The sequence below is a fragment of the Colobus angolensis genome, unplaced genomic scaffold (assembly GCF_000951035.1).
Source record: "Colobus angolensis palliatus isolate OR3802 unplaced genomic scaffold, Cang.pa_1.0 Scaffold16, whole genome shotgun sequence".
Lineage (NCBI taxonomy): Eukaryota > Metazoa > Chordata > Mammalia > Primates > Cercopithecidae > Colobus > Colobus angolensis.
In genome coordinates, this window is record NW_012114710.1 from 5,107,088 (window position 1) to 5,129,389 (window position 22,302).

General features: G+C 38.8%; 1 protein-coding gene across 1 annotated transcript in view; it reads left to right on the forward strand.

The window, feature by feature from the left end:
- The window catches only part of RUNX1T1 (runt-related transcription factor 1; translocated to, 1 (cyclin D-related)), a 138,305-nt gene that overhangs the window by 62,657 nt on the left and 53,346 nt on the right, over window positions 1-22,302 (forward strand). The window contains 2 exon segments of the mRNA XM_011937058.1: window positions 16,798-16,935; window positions 19,339-19,580. Coding sequence (XP_011792448.1) covers window positions 16,798-16,935; window positions 19,339-19,580 — 380 coding nt within the window.

Sequence of the window (22,302 nt, forward strand, 5' to 3'; positions counted from 1 at the left end):
GAACTCCTGGGCTCAAGTGATCAGCCCGCCTCAGCATCCCAAAGTGCTGGGATTACAGGCATGAGCCACTGTGCCCGGCCTGACAATGTATTTGAAAGTTCTGCCCCATTGTGAATCATGAACTTAAGAAATAGTTACTCGGCCGGGCGCGGTGGCTCAAGCCTGTAATCCCAGCACTTTGGGAGGCCGAGACGGGCGGATCACGAGGTCAGGAGATCGAGACCATCCTGGCTAACACCGTGAAACCCCGTCTCTACTAAAAAATACAAAAAACTAGCCGGGCAAGGTGGCGGGCGCCTGTAATCCCAGCTACTTGGGAGGCTGAGGCAGGAAAATGGCGTAAACCCGGGGGGCGGAGCTTGCAGTGAGCTGAGATCCAGCCACTGCACTCCAGCCTGGGTGACAGAGCGAGACTCCGTCTCAAAAAAAAAAAAGAAATAGTTACTCAGTATTCTAATAGAGAGCATTGTTACACAACACGCACCCTCTGGTAGTTTTACAAACACATACACATCCTTCTAATTGTCTTAAAATAGTTTTCTTAAAAAACGGGATTTTGTAAAACATACTGCTTTGTAACTCCCCCCATGTAGTAGTAGTAGTAGTATATTTTAGAGATCTTTCCAAGTAAATATACACATCATCATATTCCACTGTGCCTGTATTAGAATTTGAATTGCCAAATGCCTATTGTTGAATGGTTAGGCTGTTTCCAGTTTCCTCGTTATGAATTTCTTTGTACACTTGATATTATTTGTCTGGAATAATTTCCAAAGAGTGGAATTGATGTATTAAAGGATACGTATAATTTAGAGGCAATTGATACATATTGCCTAATTGTCCTACGGGAAAATTATTATTTTAGAAAAGTATATTAATTAAAGTGCAAATTTGTACTCTAATACCATATTATAATTAAAAAACTATCATTTTGTTGGATGAAAAAAATGATCCTGTTTTAATTTTAGAAAACACTAGAGAGGGTAAACTTTCCCCTCCCATAGGGTTATGGGTCATTAATATCTATTTTATACATGTTCTATTTGTATTCTTTTACAATTTTTGTTCTGTTGGGCTGTTGAACTTTTAATTATTGACTTGACGGAGCTATTTCATTTTTTAGATTCAGGGCCTCACTCTGTCACCCAGGCTGGAGGCAGTGGCATGATCATAGCTCACTGGAGCCTTGAACTCCTGGGCTCAAGAGATCTTCCCTCCTTGGCTGTCCAGAACACTGGGTTTACAGAATTGAGCTACTGCATCTGGCCTGATGGAACTATTTCTATATTAAGGCTATCAAACCATTGTTACCGTATACCAAACATATTTTCTTCATTTGTTACTTGCCTTTTTACTTGCCTTTTACTTTATTTATGGTACATTTTTCTGTATTCATGTTTATTAATAAGTACCATTATTGGTCTTGGCTCATAATGGTTATTACCTCTTTTCTAATTCTATGATTAAATAAATATGCACTTACATATTTAATTTTTTATTGCCGTTTTCATATGGAATGAATGAATTTGAATATATGGTATGAGATGGGTTTATTTTTACAAATTATCTGGTAGTTGCTTGGGAATTACTGAATTATTGAATTAGTTTGTCTTTTTCTCACTACTATGAGAAATTACCGTGTACTAAATTCTTAAACGTATATCCATTTCTGAACTTAGTATTTTTTTTTTTTATTCTGCTATGTTGGCTGTCTATTCGTGTACTAGCAGCACACTGTTGAAATCATTATAGTTTTGTCATTTTTTTTTTTTTTTTGAGACAGGAGTCTCACTCTACCGCCCAGGCTGGAGTGCAGTGGTGCAATCTTGGCTCACTGCAACTTCTGCTCTCAGGTTCAAAAGATTCTTGTGCCTCAGCCTCCCAAGTAGCTGGGATTGCAGGTGTGAGCCCCGTGCCTGGCTAATTATTTTGTATTTTTCTTAGAGAGGGGGTTTCGACATGTTGCTCAGGCTGTTCTCAAACTCCTGGGCTCAAGTTACCCGCCTGCCTCAGCCTCCCAAAGTGTTGGGATTACAGGAGTGAGCCACCACACCCGGCCTTGTCATGCTTTAAATAAACGTTAGGCTGCTGGGCATTGGTTTATACCTGTAATCCCAACATTTTGGAAGGCCAAGGCAAGAGGATTGCTGCCAGGAGTTCAAGAGCAGCCTGGGCAACATAGTGAAACTAAACCTCTACAAAAAAAATTTAAATTAGTCTAGTATGGTGATACGCACCTGTAGTCCCAGCTAGTCCAGAGGCTAATAAAGGAGGATCGCTAGAGCCCATGAGGTCAAGGCTGCCGTGAGCTGTGTTCACACCACTGTATTCCCACCCAAGCAATAGAGCAAGACCCTGTCTCAAATAAACACACATGCATACATACATACATTAGGCTAAATCTTGTCACACTTTATTTTCAAAGTTTTTCCTGGTTATTTTTATTTTAATTTCAGATTAACTTTTAAAACATTTGTAAAATTCTAGAAAAAAATTCTATTGGTATTTTGTTTGTAATGATTTGAGTACATATACAAGAGCGGTTGAATGGACACCTGACAATGTTAACTTTCTTAGATGGTTTGGCACAAAAAACTAGGGGCCTACTATGTGCAAGATGCTTATGTTTAGACACCAGAGATACAGCATTGAAAAGATAAGGACCATCATCCTGTATCTTGACCAATTTTTATAATTGTGAAGGATTATAAGTAAATTTTGGCAGATTCACATTTTAGAATTATTGCACTGGAAGTAATGAAGAGAGGATTTGAGCAGAGATGGACTGGAGGGAGAGAAAACAGTCAGAGGCTGCATAGGTTCTAAAGGCCAGGTCAGAGGTGAACTGGGGGTGGATCGCAAAGGTTATTTAGAAGTAGAGTTGACAGGACATTGGGATGGACTATAGCCAGAGAGAAGTCTTAGGATGATTGTGGTATTTTGGCTTGGTTAGCTCAGTGGAAAATAATGCTATGCCCAGAGATTGAAATACAGGAGGAGGCACACATCTGAAGGACTATGTTAGGTTTGGTTCCACATATAACTATCAATGGGATATCCAGCTAGAGTTGTAAGAAAGCAGTGAGACCACTTATTCTGGCCCTCAGGAAAGTATCCTTCCTTGGCCCTCAGGAAAGTATGGACACCTGGCAGAATTTGTTGCATGAGACATGAAAGCCTGTGTCAGATGCCAGACGGGTTGAAGCCAGTTCAGAAGATGAGGAGGTGAGGAAGGGCCAGGGTCCAAGAGAATTCCTTGGAACTCCTAGAGGTAGCTAGGAGAAGGATGCCACTGCAGAAGAAGAATGAGAAGTGGCTAAACAGATCAAAGGGCACCCAGAGGACAGGTAAGATAAAGACTGAAAGGTATCTTTTGGGTTAACCACAAGAGTTGGTATTTTTGCTGGGGTGGTTTAGGTGGAACAGTGCTGATAGAAGCCCCATTGCAGTGGGAATGAGGTTAAAATATGAGAAAGTGATTTCATTATTATCATCAGTTGTTATTTTATTCTATCACTGAGGAAACTTTGGAATCCCTTATTTTTTTTTTTTGAGGCGGAGTCTCACTCTGTCGCCCGGACTGGAGTGCAGTGGCCGGATCTCAGCTCACTGCAAGCTCCGCCTCCTGGGTTTACGCCATTCTCCTGCCTCAGCCTCCCGAGTAGCTGGGACTACAGGCGCCCGCCACCTCGCCCGGCTAGTTTTTTTGTATTTTTAGTAGAGACGGGGTTTCACCGTGTTAGCCAGGATGGTCTCGATCTCCTGACCTCGTGATCCGCCCGTCTCGGCCTCCCAAAGTGCTGGGATTACAGGCTTGAGCCACCGTGCCCGGCCTTGGAATCCCTTCTAAAGAGAATAAGGAGTCCAATTGTTTTGCTCTACCTGTACCTTCAAATCTATATTTTTAAATAGAAAATTTCTTGTATGTGCACTATTTACTCATACTAAGTACTTGGCAATGTGGTAAGTTCTAGGACTGAGTTGATATAATATGAATTGATATGCCCCCATTTCCTTACGGGACACTGCTCTCTGACAGGTGGTGTTAGACAAATAATTATACAATTATCTATAACAGTTGTGGTAAGCTCTATAAAGACAGATTAGATAGTACAATATTGCTTATAATACAGTGGGTAGGATAGGGGAGAGGTCAAGGATGCCTTCCTTGAGTAAGTGAATTTGAGCTGAGGTGGACTTTCTAGAGAGAGGGAAAGGCCCTGAGGTGAAATGAAGTTTGCAGCTGATTAAACCAATGAGGCATGAGATGAGATAAGAGAGGCCCAGACTAAATCTATCTAGGTTGTTGGTCATTTGAAGGGTTTTAGATTTTATACTAAGAGTTATGGTAAACCATGGAAACACTTTAAATATAGGGGAATGACTTGATCGGATCATTAGAATGTAAAGTTCTTGAGTGTAGTGATTTTTACAAATTTTTGTTCACTGACCTGTCCGTAATGTCTAACGGTACCTAGCACATTTTATATAGCTTAATCAATATTTTTGAATGAATGCCTTTTTTTAAAAAAATGAGTGAAACGTTTGATTTTATGAGAAGTTTTCATCTGTTGTTTCGTGTAAACAGATTGCAGTGTGGGGTGAGAGGTTGCGAAGTCCAAGTGGAAGATAGTGCTGGCTTGTATGCTGGTGGTGGCAGTGGAAATGGAGAGGCACATGGAGGAGGTAGAATAATTTGATAGTAGCAAGTGTAGGAGAGGAAGCTACTTGGGATATTTTATATATGAACAGCACAGTATCGTTGACAAAGTTGAACTTATCCTGTCCTTTTTCCGAATACTTCTTTCTGCTGGATTTTGCCTTTGGTTTTTAATATCACCATGCACCTCTCGGTTCCTACTTATTCAAGGGCATCTTACTTCTTACTGAGCTCTGTAAACTTGAGCAATACTTCTGAAATATCTCCTTAATTTTCCCTTTTTCTCTAGTCTTACAGCCATTTCCATACTGGATGCCTGTGTTCTATCTTGCCTAGGCTATTGCTCTCCAGTACTCCTGCCCTGTTGCCACTTTTATCCTATTCATACTGTGCTCCAGATATACTATAGAAGTGAGCATGTCATTTGGCTGCCTAAAATCTCAGTGCTTTTTTATTGCCTATAATGTAAAGCCTAAACTAAGTACTTTTTTTTCCCCTAGAGTACATTCAATTAAATTCAAGAAATGTTCACTTAAACTCCTGCTATTTGCTTGTCTAAGATTTAGCCACAGGTACCTATCCTGGGCACCTTCCTGATTGTCTCTGCTGATTTGCTGACTACTATCTGGATGATCATAACTGACTCTACTGAGTGTCCGTGCTACCAATTTTCTGTAGCAGCTCTCTGAACCTTCTCTATAACCTTCTTTAACCCTGTCAAAGAAGACAAATGTTATTAGAGTAATAATTGTCAGTTCTTTAGATGATAAAAGATTTGGATCGCTAATGACTTGTTTTTGTTTTGTTTGTTTTTTTTTACTTTCCAGAATGAACTACAGTTTGGCAACAAAGTGTTCACATACAGGCTTATGTTCAGTTTTGGGGCCCTTGTGATAACATGCATCTTTCTCTTCTCCTTGGATAAGGAGGAGTGACTTCCGTCATTTGGGCAACTTAGTTTTCCTTCCTAAGTATTGTTAACCTTAAGTAGACATTTGCTATTTGCCTGTGCCAGGGGCTTCAAACTTTTCTTTGTTAAACAGGGACCCTTATTTTTAAATGAGATCTTAAACAGAACACCAGGGTGTAAGTCAGATTAACCCAGAACTACCCTATTTGAAGTGAAGTAGTTAGATCCCAGGCTGCTGCTTAATATCCATTTGGTACCTTAGGTACCTCTAAGAAGTGGTGATTAGAATAAGAAGCAGGAGTCACTGGAATAAGGGTGGTAACAGCTGTGGGAGGGATGACATTTCTGAAGGACGCAGACATGCAAGTAATGCCTGGCATCCACAGGTATTCCTATGACAGCTGATCTTTCCTTACTTCATGAAATGAGTATGATTTTTCTATGCAGAACCACCATTTGCTCTATTGAACTGTCTTAAGGATTTGTTTCAAACAGCTAAGTTACTTGATTAAAATAGTGATAAAATTGAAAAAAAAGAGAGAATTACTAATATGTCTCTAGCTGTTTTGGCAGAAACTAACCTTTATTCCTTCCATCCTTTCCTCCCTCCCTCCCCCACCTCCCTTCTTTCCTTCCTTCCTCTCCCCCGCACCCCCCGCCCAGCCATTTATTCTATCCATCTGTCCGTCTGTCCCTCCATCCAATGCCTGCTATTTCAGACACTTTTCTAAATGCTGTGGAGCTAACAAAACAGAAAAATCTCTGTTCACGAAGCCGACATTCTGGATGGGGACACATTCAAAAATAAGATAAATGTGCCATGCATAGCTAGCTGGATAAGGGCTGTAGAGGAAGGGAAGGGGAATTCCTGTTGTCCCTGTATGGACATAAGCCAAAGATTTTTTTGAAATTAGTTTTCCAGAAATAATGATTGATTGGCATAGATTTATCTCATTCTCTCACCTGGCTTCCCTCTTAATCCACATTCACTCCCGTTAAAGACCACAGGGATGTGCTGCAGTCGTCTTTGATTCCGAACCAGCTGCTGACTGACTCATCCCAGGACTGAGCCCGTGGCTTTGTCCTCACTGTCATGGTCACCTTGATGTTTACCGATCAACTGAACTGAGAATGTCTTGTGCCGGCACTTCTTCAGAGCTCATAGCTTACGTATCTTTGGGCTTCAGTTTTTTCTATCTCATCATCATCAAATGTAGAAACCCAGCATATAAAGCAAGTGAAAGATCTGAATGGCAGTGGAAGATGTTTAGGATGAGGCTGCAGACAATCCTCCTGCTCCCCACCCCTTTGGTCTGCCTTGTCACCTCCACGGACTTCTGCCACAGAGCTATTGTTTCTAGGATAACATTTCAGAGTCATTTTTCTAGGATGGCATTGTCCTTTCGTGATGACAGAAGTGTTTTATCACTCAACTTTCTAACATAGTAACCACCAGGCACATGTAAATTTGAATATGCAGCTAGTGTGACTGAGAAACTAAGTTTTAAATTTTATTTCATCTTAATTAAAATTTAAATAGTCACATGTGGCTAGTGGCTACTGTATTGGAAGATGGAAATTTTTTTTATTTTTTTATTTTCCATTTTATTCGTTTATTTTTTTTTTTTGAGACAGAGTTTCGCTCTGTCGCCCAGGCCAGAGTGCAGTAGCGCAATCTCGCCTCACTGCAAGCTCCGCCTCCTGGGTTCTCGCCATTCTCCTGTCTCAGCCTCCCGAGTAGCTGGGACTACAGGCGCCCGCCACCACGCCCCACTAAATTTTTTGTATTTTTCATAGAGACAGGGTTTCACTATGTTGGCCAAGATGGTCTCAGTCTCCTGACCTCGTGATCCACCTGCCTTGGCCTCCCAGAGTGCTGAGATTACAGGCGTGAGCCACGGCACCCCGCCGGCAGATGCAGCTTTAATGTAATGCTAGCTACAGATTTAACGTTTACTGAGTGCAATTCGTATCCCAGTTTTCCAGGCCACGAATAAAATGACGGTAGTTTTAGATGATAATGAACTTTAAGAAGATCTCGATTAAGACCTGACTTAAAACCTTGGGCAAATTTTTCGATCCCTCGGGGCCTCAATTCCTTTTTTATCAAGTGGGCAAATTTATAGTACCTTTTCATAGAGAGGTTTAAAGTGAGATAAAGCATGCCCAACATTTGGCACAATGCCTAACCCTGATTTTAGGTGATTCATCCTAATAGAGTTTTGTTGTTGCTGCAGTTGTTTATTGGGGCTTTTCTTTGGCTTGTAAAAAATAAAATATGCCCATTATAGAACAGAGAAGAATAACAAGAAGAAAATAAAAATAACCTGTAATCCCACCATCCACAGACAAAACAACAGAAAACCTGTAGAATGTGGGAAAAAGTATGTTTTGGTTCACAATATGCTTTTTTCTTTGTTTTGAATGTGTACATGTATGACTATACTGTCACTACTATTGTAAAACACTTTTTAGAGGCTATAGATCATATGTGTATACATTGCTTTACAAACCTTTTTTTCTGATATATACTAAAAAGTCTTAGGAAATATGTTGTAATTACTGAGAGTTGTTAGAAAACTGGTGAATTGAATAATCCAGTAGTATTTTTTTAGATTTATCTTTAGTGATTAATTTTTCCAGAATGTGAAAATTCTTTTGGAATTCTTTTTGGATGATGAGAGGGAAAAAGAGATACATAGATAATTTCATCTTGAGTTAAAACTGTGTGTCAGACACTGCTAAGTGCTGGGACTATAAAAACAAATAAAATGTCATCATTTCTCTTAAGTAAATTGTGGTCTAAATACTGTGTGCTCAGTGCTGCCAAGAGGGATTTAGACAGTCTAATATGAGAACTTGGGACAAACCCGGCCAGCCGGGGATAGAAAGGTTGTCAGCAAAAGATTTCTGGCTGAAGTAACACCTGAAAGGAGTTTTAAAGGAATGATGGACTTAATTAGGCAGTGGTGGGGTGAAGAGTATTCCAGGAAAGAGATACAGTGAGTATGAAAGTCGGGTGACCGGGGCATTTGGAGAACTGCAGCTGTCTAGTGTGGAGGTCAGAGGTGGGGACGGAGTGCATGGCAGAAATGAAGGTGTGTTTGGAGTAGTCGCAGGAGCCAGATGGGTCACAAAGGTCTTTCTGTGTCCTGTTATGGAGCACAGACTTTATATCTAAGGTTATAATAGACATTTGAAGATTACAAGAGGAGGGAGGCAGGATCTCTGGTCACACCACTGGCATACATAGAAAAATAACTGGATGTGGTTTGGAGAATGTATCGGAGATGGGTGGGAGTCCATTCAATGACTTGTTGAATAGGTCAGGCAAGAGATGGTAGATGATTCAGATTGTAGAAATGAGTAGCCCTCTGGAGGTTTGGGTCTAGAATTTGGGAGGGGTATTGACTACAGTTATTCTCATACTGGCCACAGAGTGAATAAAGTCACCTTTTCCAGAGTGCTTACCGTGTATCAGGCATTTGAGCAAGAATGCAATACACATTATCTGAGTTGATTCCTACAATACAGGATTGCAGAACATGGCCAGTTTTACGTAGGGGATGACAAATTCTAGTCCTGTCTCTGAAGTCCAAGGATAACACAAATGAAATCACTAAGGAAGCGTATAGAGTAAACATTTGAAAAGGGTCTAAGAAGGAATTTTAGAGGAAAATGTCAGTAGTTATCACAGAGCAGGAAAATGAGGAGCCCTTAAGTGACTGAAAAGGAGAAGCGAGGAAGGCCAGAGAAAGAGAGTATTAGACTCATGGGATTCTGGTTATGCAGATGGTTCAGGGAGGAAGTGAGGAAGCTTCAGATGCTACAGAGATGCCAGATAAAGTAGTGTACATGTTTCTTGGATTAATAATAAAGAGACAATTGAGCAGAGTTTTGGTGGAGTTTAGGAGGATATCTTGATGCTACATGCCAGGGTTGCTTTTGTTTTTGTTTTTGTTTTTTTGAGATGGGGTTTCACTCTGTTACCCAGGCTGGAGTGCAGTGGCAAGATCTTGGCTCACTGCAGCCTCTGCCTGCCAGGCTCAAGAGATTTTCCTGCCTCAGCCTCCTGCATAGGAGGGACTACAGGCATGTGCCACCACGCCTGGCTAATTTTTGTATTTTTTTTTTTTTTTTGTAGAGACAGGGCTTCACCATGTTGGGCCAGGGTTGTCTTGAACTCTCGTACTCAAGTGATCCTCCCACCTTAGCCTCCCAAAATACTGGAATTACAGTCATGAGCTACTGCACTCCACCTTACATGCCAGGGTTATTTTATCAGTATTTCTTGGTTTAGGTGAAAATCAGCTCAATCCAGGTTTTAGGCAAAGAAGGGATTGATTGACTAGGAATCTGTAGAAGGTTTGGAAGACCCAAACTGTAGGAATTTTACATATCTGACAAGTCCCTAGTATTCAGTAGAATTAGGGACTTTATTTACCACTGCCATGATAGTCTCTTATTACTTCTCTTTGCTTCTTTCTGCCTGTTAGTTGCTGGCTTTTGTATTGCAGACCTGCTTTCTAGACATGGAAGGTGCCGTTTTCTACCCCTGGAGAGGGATTATTTTTCTTTCCTCAACTCTAAATATAAAGATCTTGGAGAAGGACTAATACTGCCTATCTTGGACTAGGTGCTATGTCTGGGCCTGTTGGTGTCTTGGGTATAAGTTCATGAAACAACATGGTAGTTCCCAAGGTAGTTATGAGATTAGAGGGAATGGCAGTTTCTAGCATGGGGAGAGAAATGTTTAGACAGACAGTCTCATAGGTTTCTGCTCTTAGTGCATGGAAGATGGACTGGGAGATGAAGAACCAGAGAAAGTAACTATAGATTCTCTTTTAAGAGCTTGTGCTATGAAAGAAAATCCTGGTGATTATTTTGGTGACAACTAAAGAGGGAGAATTGGACTTTAGAATGTGTATTTTATAACTAAATCGTTGATGAGGATTTAGTAATGAGGATTGAAAACGTATTTGAAAAAAAGAGGTTGACATTAATTTTAATGTTTGTGGGAGAAAAATTGATATGCAGACATTCTTATGGACATGGAAATTTATGTGAACAGAAGGCTAGTTATAATCACCACTTTCAAAGTAATTGTATTTGTGGTCACTTCCTTATCAAATATATGTTTTCAGGGTGGTCATCTTTATGTTTGTAATGATCATAAGCCATATCTGTAGAAAGAAACCAGAGAATATTAGTATTTGCAAAAGATCTTTAGGAAGAATGCAATCCAACATGCTTAATTTTTAAGAAAAGTATCTTATAATAGATAAGAAAAGTAGAATTCAAAAAAGTGAAGGGAAGTAATCACTTACAAATACAACAGTGCCTATTAGAAAAGAAGGGACTATTTGCTCCCTGGGTCCGTGTTTAGAAAGTGAGGACGTCTTTCTCACAGCTGCTTCAGTAGACCTCCCTTCATGGCCCATTGTCCAGAATTGAATCACATCACCCACCTCTGTAGCCTGCTATTGAAAAAGAAACTGATAATCTGACTAATGTGCAACAAGGAGGATTTGCCCCCAAAGATTGTGGGAAGAGGATGAGTACCTAAACAAAGTCAGGGCTCTCCAGCAAGGAAGAAAGCAGCGAGGAAGAAAGCATCAAGTGTTGTTAAATAAGAACTCAGCAGTGTCTGCAACATGGACTAAGCTAAACAGCTTATATTTTATTCCATCGACAATGGGACTCTCCTGAAGGTTTTAGATCAGAGAATAGATAAGATCCTATTTGTGTTTCAGCAAAAATGCTATTCATAAAACATCTATGGTCTTAGTCTGTTTGTGCTGCTATATGGGTGCCTTAGACTGGGTAGTGTAAACAAGATAAATTTATTTCTCATACTTCTGGAGGCTGGGAAGTGCAAAATCAAGGTACTGGCAAGTTGGGTAAGGGCCTAGTCTCTGCTTTCAAGATGGCAGCTTGTTGCTGGAATGCTGCCTCTTCACATGGCAGAAGAGATGAGGGGCAAAAGTGGCCTCCTTAGCTCTCTCCAGCCCATTTATAAGGGACCAGTCCCATCCATGATGGTAGAGCCCTTATGGTCTGAGTGCCTCCCAAAGGCCCCACTTCTTAATACTATCACATTGGTGATTAAGTTTCAACACATGAATTTTGGGAAACATTCAGATCACAGCACCTGTGGTAAGACATGAGGTGAGACGTCATTCTATGTAAGTTGCAAAGTTGAACTAAATTTCAGGTCTCCAGTATCTTCCCATGTTACCTACATTCTATCCTCTCTCTGTGTGCACTGTTGATGGTGTGTGTTTGTCTTTTCCCATGAAATTTGGTATCTTTGAACCGACAATAATATAAGGAATGAATTTCTAATAGTTACAAATGTAACTATCCTTCCTGTGAGAACCACAACTATGTTAATACATATTTATTAAGCATCCTCCTCAGGAGGATTTTTTAAAAATATTGCCATCAAATGCTTACCATTTGCATTAGTTGGAATGTTTGGGTGTATAATATATACATGTGACCATCATATGGAAGGGCTGTGATAAATGCTTAAAGAAAGGCAGAGGTAATGTGATATGGCTGTTTCCTGGGGCAGTTGTGGGAAGCTGAAAGAGGATGTGTGATCTACAGTGAGCAGTGAAGAATGTGCAGGGTGGGACAGGTTATTCTAGATGAGGGAAACAGCAAGAAAAAGAAAGGCAGAAAAGCCAAGGAGTACCAAGGTGGCTGGTATTGATGGAACCTAGGATTGAGGGAAAAGTCAGGAATGGATCATGGAGTCGATGGCACAAGAGAATGAAGCTCACACCTGTTGGTACCTAATGTAAGTAGGCACAGTGCTAGGGTTTAAAACGTGCAATCTCATTCAATCTCACCACATTCCTATGAGGGACAGAGGATCATTTTTGCATTTTTCTCATGAGGGACTGAGGCTTGGGAAAACTAACTTGCCTGAGAACTCACTACTAATGGTTGAAAGAGTCAAGATTTGAAACCAGTCTACCTTAACTCAGGAAGTTTTTCTGTTATGCCAAATACCCCACTGTGTCATTTCATGATGCTTAGCGTGTTAGCATTTGACTCTTATTCTCGGGCATTGCGGAAGGGTTCTGAGCAGGAATGGAGTCATCACAATGCTCATCAGGGAAGGATGGAGGCTGGATGGAGGGCAGAAACAACCAACACCACTGTTGTGGTCCATGGATGGTCTCCTGTAACATCTGACACCCAGACATTGGAGTCACTACATAGCATCATTTTCGGAACTGTATTTGCCGTCTTTCCCAGTGAAATAAAAATTAAAATTCTATACCCACCTTGATGCCTCTCTAGCTTCCTCCTTTCCTATTTCCTGCTACAGGACTTCCATTTCACTTTGGCTTATCCTCTCTAGTACATACCTTCTAGCTGAGCCAACACATGTTCAAATATGACTAACTCAGACTAACTACTAATGGTCCAAGAAGTTCCTCCTAATCCATAACATCTCTGAGAATTCTATAATAATTGACCTGATAAACTGATAGAAAAAGAATACCACCTACCAATACTTGAACTCCTTTTTTTGTTGTTGTTGTTGTTCTTGTTGTTTTTGTTTTATACTGGTCCTCTCTAGAATGCTATGTAAACAAGGAAAATGCAGAATACCTACTTTTTGTACCTTAGAAACACATCTGGTGCTAATTGAACTAACTAAAAGTAAAGTAAGGGCCATGGCAGATTATGCCATACTTTTTCTTTTTGTTATAAAAAAAAAAAAGGAAATGGAAAACATACCACTTCTAGAAGGCCCTGACACTGAACTGGATATTGAAATCATATAGGTAATGTATTAATATGTGCCACATTTCTTTTCCATGCATCAACCATCTTTGGTACATGTGTGTTGGATATTTGCCGTGTGAGAGAAACATTACCCAAAGGGAAGATCGTCTTTAGAAGTAGTGTGAATCATTAAGGTGGAAGTAAAGTCAGCCCTTTTTGATTTTACTTACCTTTGCTACATGATCTGATGGAGGTTTTTTCTTTTTCTTTTTTCTTTTGACTTTTAATCATTTTGTGTCAGTCTTTGGCTATATGTCAGAATTCCTCTATTGCAACTAAAAAATGGAAATTACATACTAGGATACTATAATTTCCATGAACTTAAAAAATTATATAAAAAATATTGTAACTTAATATTGGTTTTACCATGTCCTCTAATTTGAAATGGAGTGAAATGCTTCTGTGGTTAAATCAGCTTGCTTGTGCTGTTTGCTATAAAAGTTTCAAGAATATACATTTCAAAAACAGTTTTTAAATAATCCAAAACAAATGCAACAGGGCTCAGCACACTTGAAACACATTTTCTGAATTTATCTTAAATCTCTGTGCTCCAGAGAGTGTTCATGTGTATGTGGATTAGGCCTGGCTGGTTATTTCACCATCTATCTCCATCCTGGATTGATTGCACTGAACAGCACAGAATGAGTTACATATGGTCCCACTTTGTCTCAGTTTGTAGGACCTCTGGGCTGGAACTCCATTTGATCAGAGTGAAGCTAACCATTACAGAAATTTGGCTAATGTCAAAACCCTAAATATGTGCACATATACATATATTCTGGCTAGAATGTTCATATTCCTGTTAGAAGTAGTGGTGTTTTCTATGCATTGGCTCAGTAGTTATTGTTGACATTTCCAGAATTAAAAAAATAATCTAAGGATGATGATGTTGCTGTTCTGGATAGGAATCATGTACAAATGTGGACCAAGACAATATTCAGATGTTTTCAAATCAAAATTATGAATATACCAAAAACTTTCTAAAATTGGGAAGGAAGAAGATAGGAATACAAAGATTATCTTAAATACAAACTTAAAATTGAGGAGGAAACCTATTGTCAAATTTATCATTTCTTTTTTTTAGTGTAGTCTATTAAAAAAAAGAAAAATAGGCTTCAAATATATTTAAAGTTTAGATATTGCTCCTTGACTCATAAACTTGAGTCAGGTAGGGGGCTGTGCACATTAAGGTCCAGCTTGTAGCCACTGAGGGTAAAAGAAGCTGTTGAGGGTAACTTACTCCCCCATCAGGCTCTTGTCTCTCTATTTTGTTCTTTTTCCTCCTCTTCTTTTTCCTCCTATTGCTTTATTTATTTTTTTATTACTCCCACTTCCCCTCCCCCTCCTGCTCTTCCTTTCTCTGTCTGTGCAACCACGTGCTTCAAATCTGTGTATCTGGACTGCCTTCTCTAACAGTTCCGTGTGAGTGTTAGCAGAATGAAAACCAGATGGACCAGCAGTTCCCACTGTTATCTCCCAGCCGACTCTGGCAAGCCTCCCCTTCTCCCTCCCTCCTTGGCATGACAGAAATATTTGCCTTTATTTAGGGAGACTTGTATTTGCTGCTGTACCTCTTCCCTCAGCTGCAACATAAGTGGGAAGCTATTTATTCCCTTGTTGCTGAGGTTGGTTGAGGTGAGTAGAATGTGCAATGAATTTAACTATTGAAGAAGCAGTTTTAAGCCTACCTAACTTCTGTATTTTTCTAGAATAAGTGACTTACTGGTTTTTAAATGCTCTGGAATAGCAATCTGAAGACAAGTTTTTAACAATAGACAAAGGTGAAAATGCTCTTCATGTGTGTCTCTACCATCCTTTCACCCGGAACACTTTTATTCCCTATAGGCACATCCATTGTTATTCAGTCAGAAGTAGAGATTCAGAAATGGAGACCCTGATATTGCTGTTAACTCATCAATAATAATAATAATAGCTTACTGTGCAAATACTCTTATTAGAATGATGATTATTTTCATTCTCTTATTGCATCTTCCCTAAAGTGATATCAACATTATTTCAACTTCTAAATGTTGTGTTTTATTGCAGCCCAAGTGTTAAGAAATTGCTTTGAACAAGAATGAGGTAGATTTGGAATTGTGATAGTAGTAATTTGGGATTTTCCTTTTCTTTCAATAATTGTCCTTTAAGTAATTTTGAGAATTTCTCACTGTGGTTATTGTAATGTTTTTAAAGGCTTGTTCTTTCTTAATAGTTACTTCACTTTTCTAAAAGTCCAAGTGTGAGATATTTGTGTCTATAACTGCAAGAGGTGCCTCGAAACACTTTGGGTGTGTGTGTGTTCTTGTGCGTGCCTACACATGTTTGTGAAAGAATTAGATCTAAAGAAACAACCAAAAATAGAGACTCTGATACTGCTGTTGACTAACTCATTGTGCAAATGCTCTTATTTGAATGATTATTTTTATTCTTTTATTGCATCTTCCTTAAGATGATAGCAACATTATTTCAACTTTTAAATGTTTATTACAACCAAAGTGTTAAGAAATTGCTTTGAACAGATCAAAAGGTCTGTTGCTTTGATAAGTAGATTAGATTGAGAAAAACAGTTCAAAATGTCAAGGGAAAAGCATACTTAAGAGAAAGCAATTCGGAAGTATGAATGTCCATTATTGGGTAATCAGTAAATTTCTTCGTGTCTGCCACAAACTCATGAAAATGATATTAGCAGTGTCTAGTTCTTTTTAGTTCTCCATTTGGAACTTTTACATTCTTACTCCTGTTTGAAATTATTAATTGGAGTATAGGTTTCATGTTTTTAAAATGGCAAGTCATAAATGTACACATTCTAAGTAAATAATAGCTTCACTTCATTGTATAACACATTTCACTTATGTAGCAGTGATTTTTAAAACAGGGCAGGAAAAATTGAAGTGCGAAATATGTCTGGAAGACAATAATCTGTTTCATCTAAGAGGCCAGGAAACTAAGGACAGCAAAGGGATGGCAGGTGTTACAGAAAATCATTACAAAGAGCTGGCTCCTACCAGTATCTCACCTGCATAACAGACTTCAGGTTTTTGTTATTTCTGAGCTGTCATGAGGGGTTCATTATCATCCCACTTCCTCATCTATTTTCTACCTCTTGCTAACATTGGCTTCAGCTTCCAGTGCAGTTGTGCTGCTGCATATAACACTACCAAGGTAGCATCTGCCTAAGCCAGAAATAACAATAGGATATAATATAACCTAGTTACAAATGAGGTCCTGCCATCTGTGCTATACTTTCTTAAGTGGGGTTTGGATGATAAAATCCTGATTTAAACTTCAGTAGATAAGCGTATTTTATTGATAGAAGATGTTGAATTTCTTCTGTTCACTTGCTTTTAAAAAAGATAAACCCCACTTGAAAAACTGAGGTGCTTAAGGAGTAAAATAATATGTTCCTGGTGGCATCCTCCAGATCGTACTGAGAAGCACTCCACAATGCCAGACTCACCTGTGGATGTGAAGACACAATCTAGGCTGACTCCTCCAACGATGCCACCTCCCCCAACTACTCAAGGAGCTCCAAGAACCAGTTCATTTACACCGACAACATGTAAGTAGTCATTTCAGGCTTTTGAGTTTCAGTTTTAAAGTTTAAATTAGATTTTTTTTTTCCTGCAAATGAAAAATCAAGGGAAAATAAGATTCAGCATCAATGTATAATGCAGAAATGAAGCAAAAAAAAAAAATTTGTTTGCCAGTGAGTAGGTTACTGAGCACAGGAGTATCATAGCTTAGGTATAATTTGTATGACTGCCAATATTTGCCTTCCTTTTCATTATTGCTTCAAAGTTGCAGTCTGCTATGATTTTAGCAAATGAAGAAGCATTTCATCTGTAATTCCAGTTGTTACCACTATAACTTCTAATTCATCTTAATGTGGAGCTCTTTTAGTTTGTTCAGCATAACTTGGAACATGGAAATGTGCTATTATTATTTCTAGGTTACTTCTGGTCTTCTAACACCATTTTCATCTATTTAGAGCAGTTGCAAATAATGTTAAAATATAATATCCTTGAGTTAAAAGGGGTATTGATATGCAACAATCTCATACAGAAAACTTTCTGAAGTGAGAAGTGCCTTTCTTGCCTTTTTTGGGGGGACGGAATCTCGCTCTGTCACCCAGGCTGGAGTGCAGTGGCACGATCTCAGTTGACTGCAACCTCTGCCTCCCAGGTTCAAGCGATTCTCCTGCCTCAGCCTCCTGAGTAGCTGGGATTATAGGCATGCACCAACAAGCCCAGCTGATTTTTGTATTTTTAGTAGATATGGGGTTTCACCATGTTGGTCAGACTGGTTTTGAACTCCTGACCTCATGATCCTCCCACCTTGGCCTCCGAAAGTGCTGGGATTATAGGCGTGAGCCGTTGCGCCCGGTTGTGTCTTTCTTGTCTTGAACCTGTCAGACTCTTACTAAAACTTTACTCCATTCCTGCTTGGCTCAAGTCCTGTGTTCTCTCAGTGGAGTGTATTGCTTTTGGTACAGTCCAAAGGAAAGGACAGAAAATTCTGACTGAATTGCAACTTCCCATTCTTTCCTGTATATTTCATTAGGGATAGTTAGTAACTTTGTTTTAATAAATCTCAAAATCCGGGCTGAAATTGTTGTCAAGGAATTGTGAAACTAGTAAATGTTATCGGTTGCAGCTATTTTGCACACCATGTGCCATGAAATCCATATGAATGAAAAATAACTAAAAGGCAAAGTAGATCTGTGGGACTATAAGGGATTAGCAAAATACGCATCTCAGGCTGTTTATGCAGTGTTGCGCTGCCATTTAAAAGACCTTTCCAAATGTGTAAGGAGCAGGTGATTGTGCAATGCCAAGTTGTAACGCTGTCATCTTATATTTGGTTTGTTGTTACCCAAAGCCACAGGGGTGGGCATATGTCTCCTGTGAGATGTCCTGGTGAGCTGGCATATCTTGACAGGTTATTATGATACTCATTTGGGACAAGAGAACCATTTTATTATGTCAAAATGAAACTTTTAACAATAACATCGTCCTTAAAACATTTTCAAACTATATCAAAATTAAATTAAAAAGATGGGCTTGATAAAGGTCTGCTTATCAAATTAATTGACTTAACATGATAAAATCAACATTTTCTTTAATGCAAAGGATGCAGATTTTTAAATTCTGGTTCTTATGGATTATCAACGTTTTGCTTTCTTTTTCTGTACTTAGTGTACATATTAATGGGTTACAGAGTGACAGGGATTGTCGTCTTGATGTTCAAACAAATTTTATCAGAAATGAATTTACTGAGTTATCACCACTCCATGTTCTTGGCTGAATTGAGGTGTCTCCTTTTGATTTCTTGAAATAACTCCTTGTTAAACACCATATCCATTTTGGCTTTGTACATAAAATATGCATTTTTCCTAAAGAAGTGGTTAAGAAGTATGAGGGGGAGAAAATAGCCTTCTAATTGGGTGGTGGAAGGTTAAAACTTGAAAGTCCTATTCCTATAAACACAGCTGTCAGTTGTGTGTACAAAACATGATTAAAAATGTTCAATGATAAATTTAGTCTCCACCAAATGTACACTTTCTCTAGGGGAGCAGTTTGGAAAGGAGTAGTCCTGTTATATTGATGTAAGCCTGCGACAAAAGGCTGACATCCGAAGCTGTCTGTTCTATTTTTGAAACATTTCAGGTGGTTGGCATATGTGCACATGGGAGGCAGGGCTAGCCCTGGGTTGCAGCAGACTCCATTTATTATCAGCCTCTGTTCAGGATACCATCACACAGTATGAGGAGTAGACCCATTTAGTTATAGAGTACCTGAGGATGTAGTAACCATGTGAAGTTCAAGCATTTTTTAAAAGTCCCAACATTTAAAAAGTTATAAAACCTTTATGTAGATGTAAATGGTAGGAAACTTGGTGGCAATTTCCTCATGCATGTTCTCTGTAAGTTTATGATTTCCTTCTGATTTTGTGCTCTTGACAGTAACTAATGGCACGAGCCATTCTCCTACAGCCTTGAATGGCGCCCCCTCACCACCCAATGGCTTCAGCAATGGGCCTTCCTCTTCTTCCTCCTCCTCTCTGGCTAATCAACAGCTGCCCCCAGCCTGTGGCGCCAGGCAACTCAGCAAGCTGAAAAGGTTCCTTACTACCCTGCAGCAGTTTGGCAATGACATTTCACCCGAGATAGGAGAAAGAGTTCGCACCCTCGTTCTGGGACTAGTGGTAAGCAAATGGAAACCAACCCAGTTTTCTTGGTGTAAGGGATAGTGTGAGTGGGAGACTCAGATATGTAGACACTGTTCTCACAGCTATTTTGTTACAATAATTTCTACATCTGAAGAGTGTGTGCAAGTCTGATTCATGCTATAGTGACAATCTTTTAAATTCTGCATTATATATTGACCCCACCAGAGTTTTTTTTTTTCTCACTATTTGATTAATAAAGATATGGTTATACAAATTTATTGTTGTATTGGCCACAAACATGTGTCTATGTATATATATATGTGTGTGTGTATATATATGTGTGTATACATATATATACACATGTCTATGTTTATATATATATATATATACACACACACACGTGTGTGTATGTGTATGTATGTGCACATGTGTTTCAGTATTTCAGTAAGTATAGTCTCCTGGCATGTCTAGTAGCTTTCAATGATGACAAAATGGTTTTGTTATGTTGAGTCACTCAATCTGATTGGGTGCTCATTTTAATTTTGTTGCTTTAGGGGATTTTTATCATTGGCCTAGATGAACACGAATTTATAACAACACATTCTTGTTTTATCTAGTGTTGTTTTTAAGATGAATAACATTGAAATTTTTTATTGTGGTAAAATATACATACAGTTTATCATTTTAGCCATTTTTAAGTGTACAGTTTAATGGCATTATGTATATTCACGTTGCTATATAGCCACCACCACTGTCCATCTCCGGAACTTTTTCATCACTTCAAACTGAAGCCTTCTGTATTCATAAAACAGTAACTCCTCATCTCTTTTATCCCCAGACCCTGGTAAACACTATTTCTTTTTTGTTTAAAAAAAACAAATCTTCATTATAGGTAGAATTACCGACACCACTAGTTTGAGAAGAGAACTGTTGGTTTTTGCATATTACACTATGTTCTGTACATTGTCACACTGGAAAATAGAACATACATCTTTTTTTGCATTCTAAGTCACTTTTCCATGTGTTGTGATTTTCTATAGAAGCAGAGGATTTTTGAATATTTAGGAAGGCTAGTCTCCCATATCACACTGAGTCAAGGAGAAGCTATGCGTCATATATTCAGTTCTTTCATTGTCCAGGATTATGGTCAAACTCAAATTAGAATGATAGGCAGCAGTCTCCGTTTTCTTGAAATAGAGTATTTATTTTTATTATATGGACCTATCGGGCAAAGCCATACCAGTTGTGTTTTGCAAAAGGAGTTTCAGAATTAGAAGGCTGGGTGAGAGACTAGTTCAGAAGACATACTTCAAATCACTGTATCCCATATTTGATAGAGATTTTGCAATTTAATTTTTAACCGTTAACTGCCTCTCCTCCCTGCTCCAAGAAAAAGAGACTTCCATGTTTCTCACAATCTATCAGCTCCACCTTGTAAACTTCCAAGACAGGAAGGTGATTTTCACAAGAGGTGTGTTGGCATACTTCAGATACTTTTGTCAGTCACTTATCTTTTCCTTTTTATTCATTCTTGAATTTGCATAATAAGCTTTTTAACATGTAAATAAGTTAGACCAAGAAACCACAAAGTAAATCCAAAGTAATAATTGTATCAAGTAAATGGCGAATGTGTTGTTCTTAGCAAAAAAATTTTTTTAATTGCCTTATAAATTTGACCTGTTCTTTATTAACAGCAGTTCCATAATTGAAAATGGAGAAAAACTTGGTAGCTTTAAGTAGATTTTTCCCAAGTGGCATACTTTTGTGTGAAATACTTTTAAAAAATATATTTTTTTAATCTAAAAGCCTAGAGAGGAAAATAGGGGAAGATATTAATTAATGATGTCTTACATATAATAGGCAGTGAATATTCATTGGGTAGCAGACTTCTGTTTTAAAAATTTGGCTTACAAGCCATTTTACATAATTCTCAGAACTACCATTTGAGGGAGTGATTTTTTTTTTTTGAGGGAGTGATTTTTATACACATTTGATACATAGGCAAACTGAGGTTACAGAGGTTAAGTAAAATATACAAGACCACCCGGCTGGTAGTGACAGATTTGAACCTAGGTACTAAATCATAATCACATTACGCTGATGTTTAGGTGGAGTTAAGAAAATGTTAGGAAGTACTGGTTTTTTTTTTCCTTTAAAAAAATTTTTTTAGTAATTTTTTTGAGACAGGGTCTTTCTCTGTCACCTATACCCATTCTCTGTCACCCAATGTATTTGCATTGGTGCCAGCAAGGCTCACTGCAGCCTTGACCTTCCAAGCGTAAGCAATCCTCCCTTCCCAGCCTCCCCTGGGACTACAGGCACACACCACCACACCTGGCTAAATTTTTTGTGACATCAGCTCACTTTGTTGCTCTGGCTGGTCTCAAACTCCTGGACTCACGCAACACTCCTGTCTTGGCCTCCCAAGACAGGCATGAGCTATTCTTGGGAGTTACAAGCTGGGATTATAGGCATGAGCCACTGCACTGGACTGGAAGTACTGTCCTTTTGAAAATGAGTCATAGAAACAAAATGATAGATTTTTTAAAATTGGCTCCTTGACATTTATTGTTACAGATAGGAAGTTGGTGTTTATTCATAGTTTCATGTGAAGATGTTTTGAGTGTAGGGGTATGAAGAACTTAGAACTTGGTGCTCCTGTACTTTATTGTAAAAGGAAACATGCACAAAAAGTGTGTGGAGCAATATTGTTACGACGTTAGGTCACAAATTGCCAAATTTTGTCAGTCATCAGAAT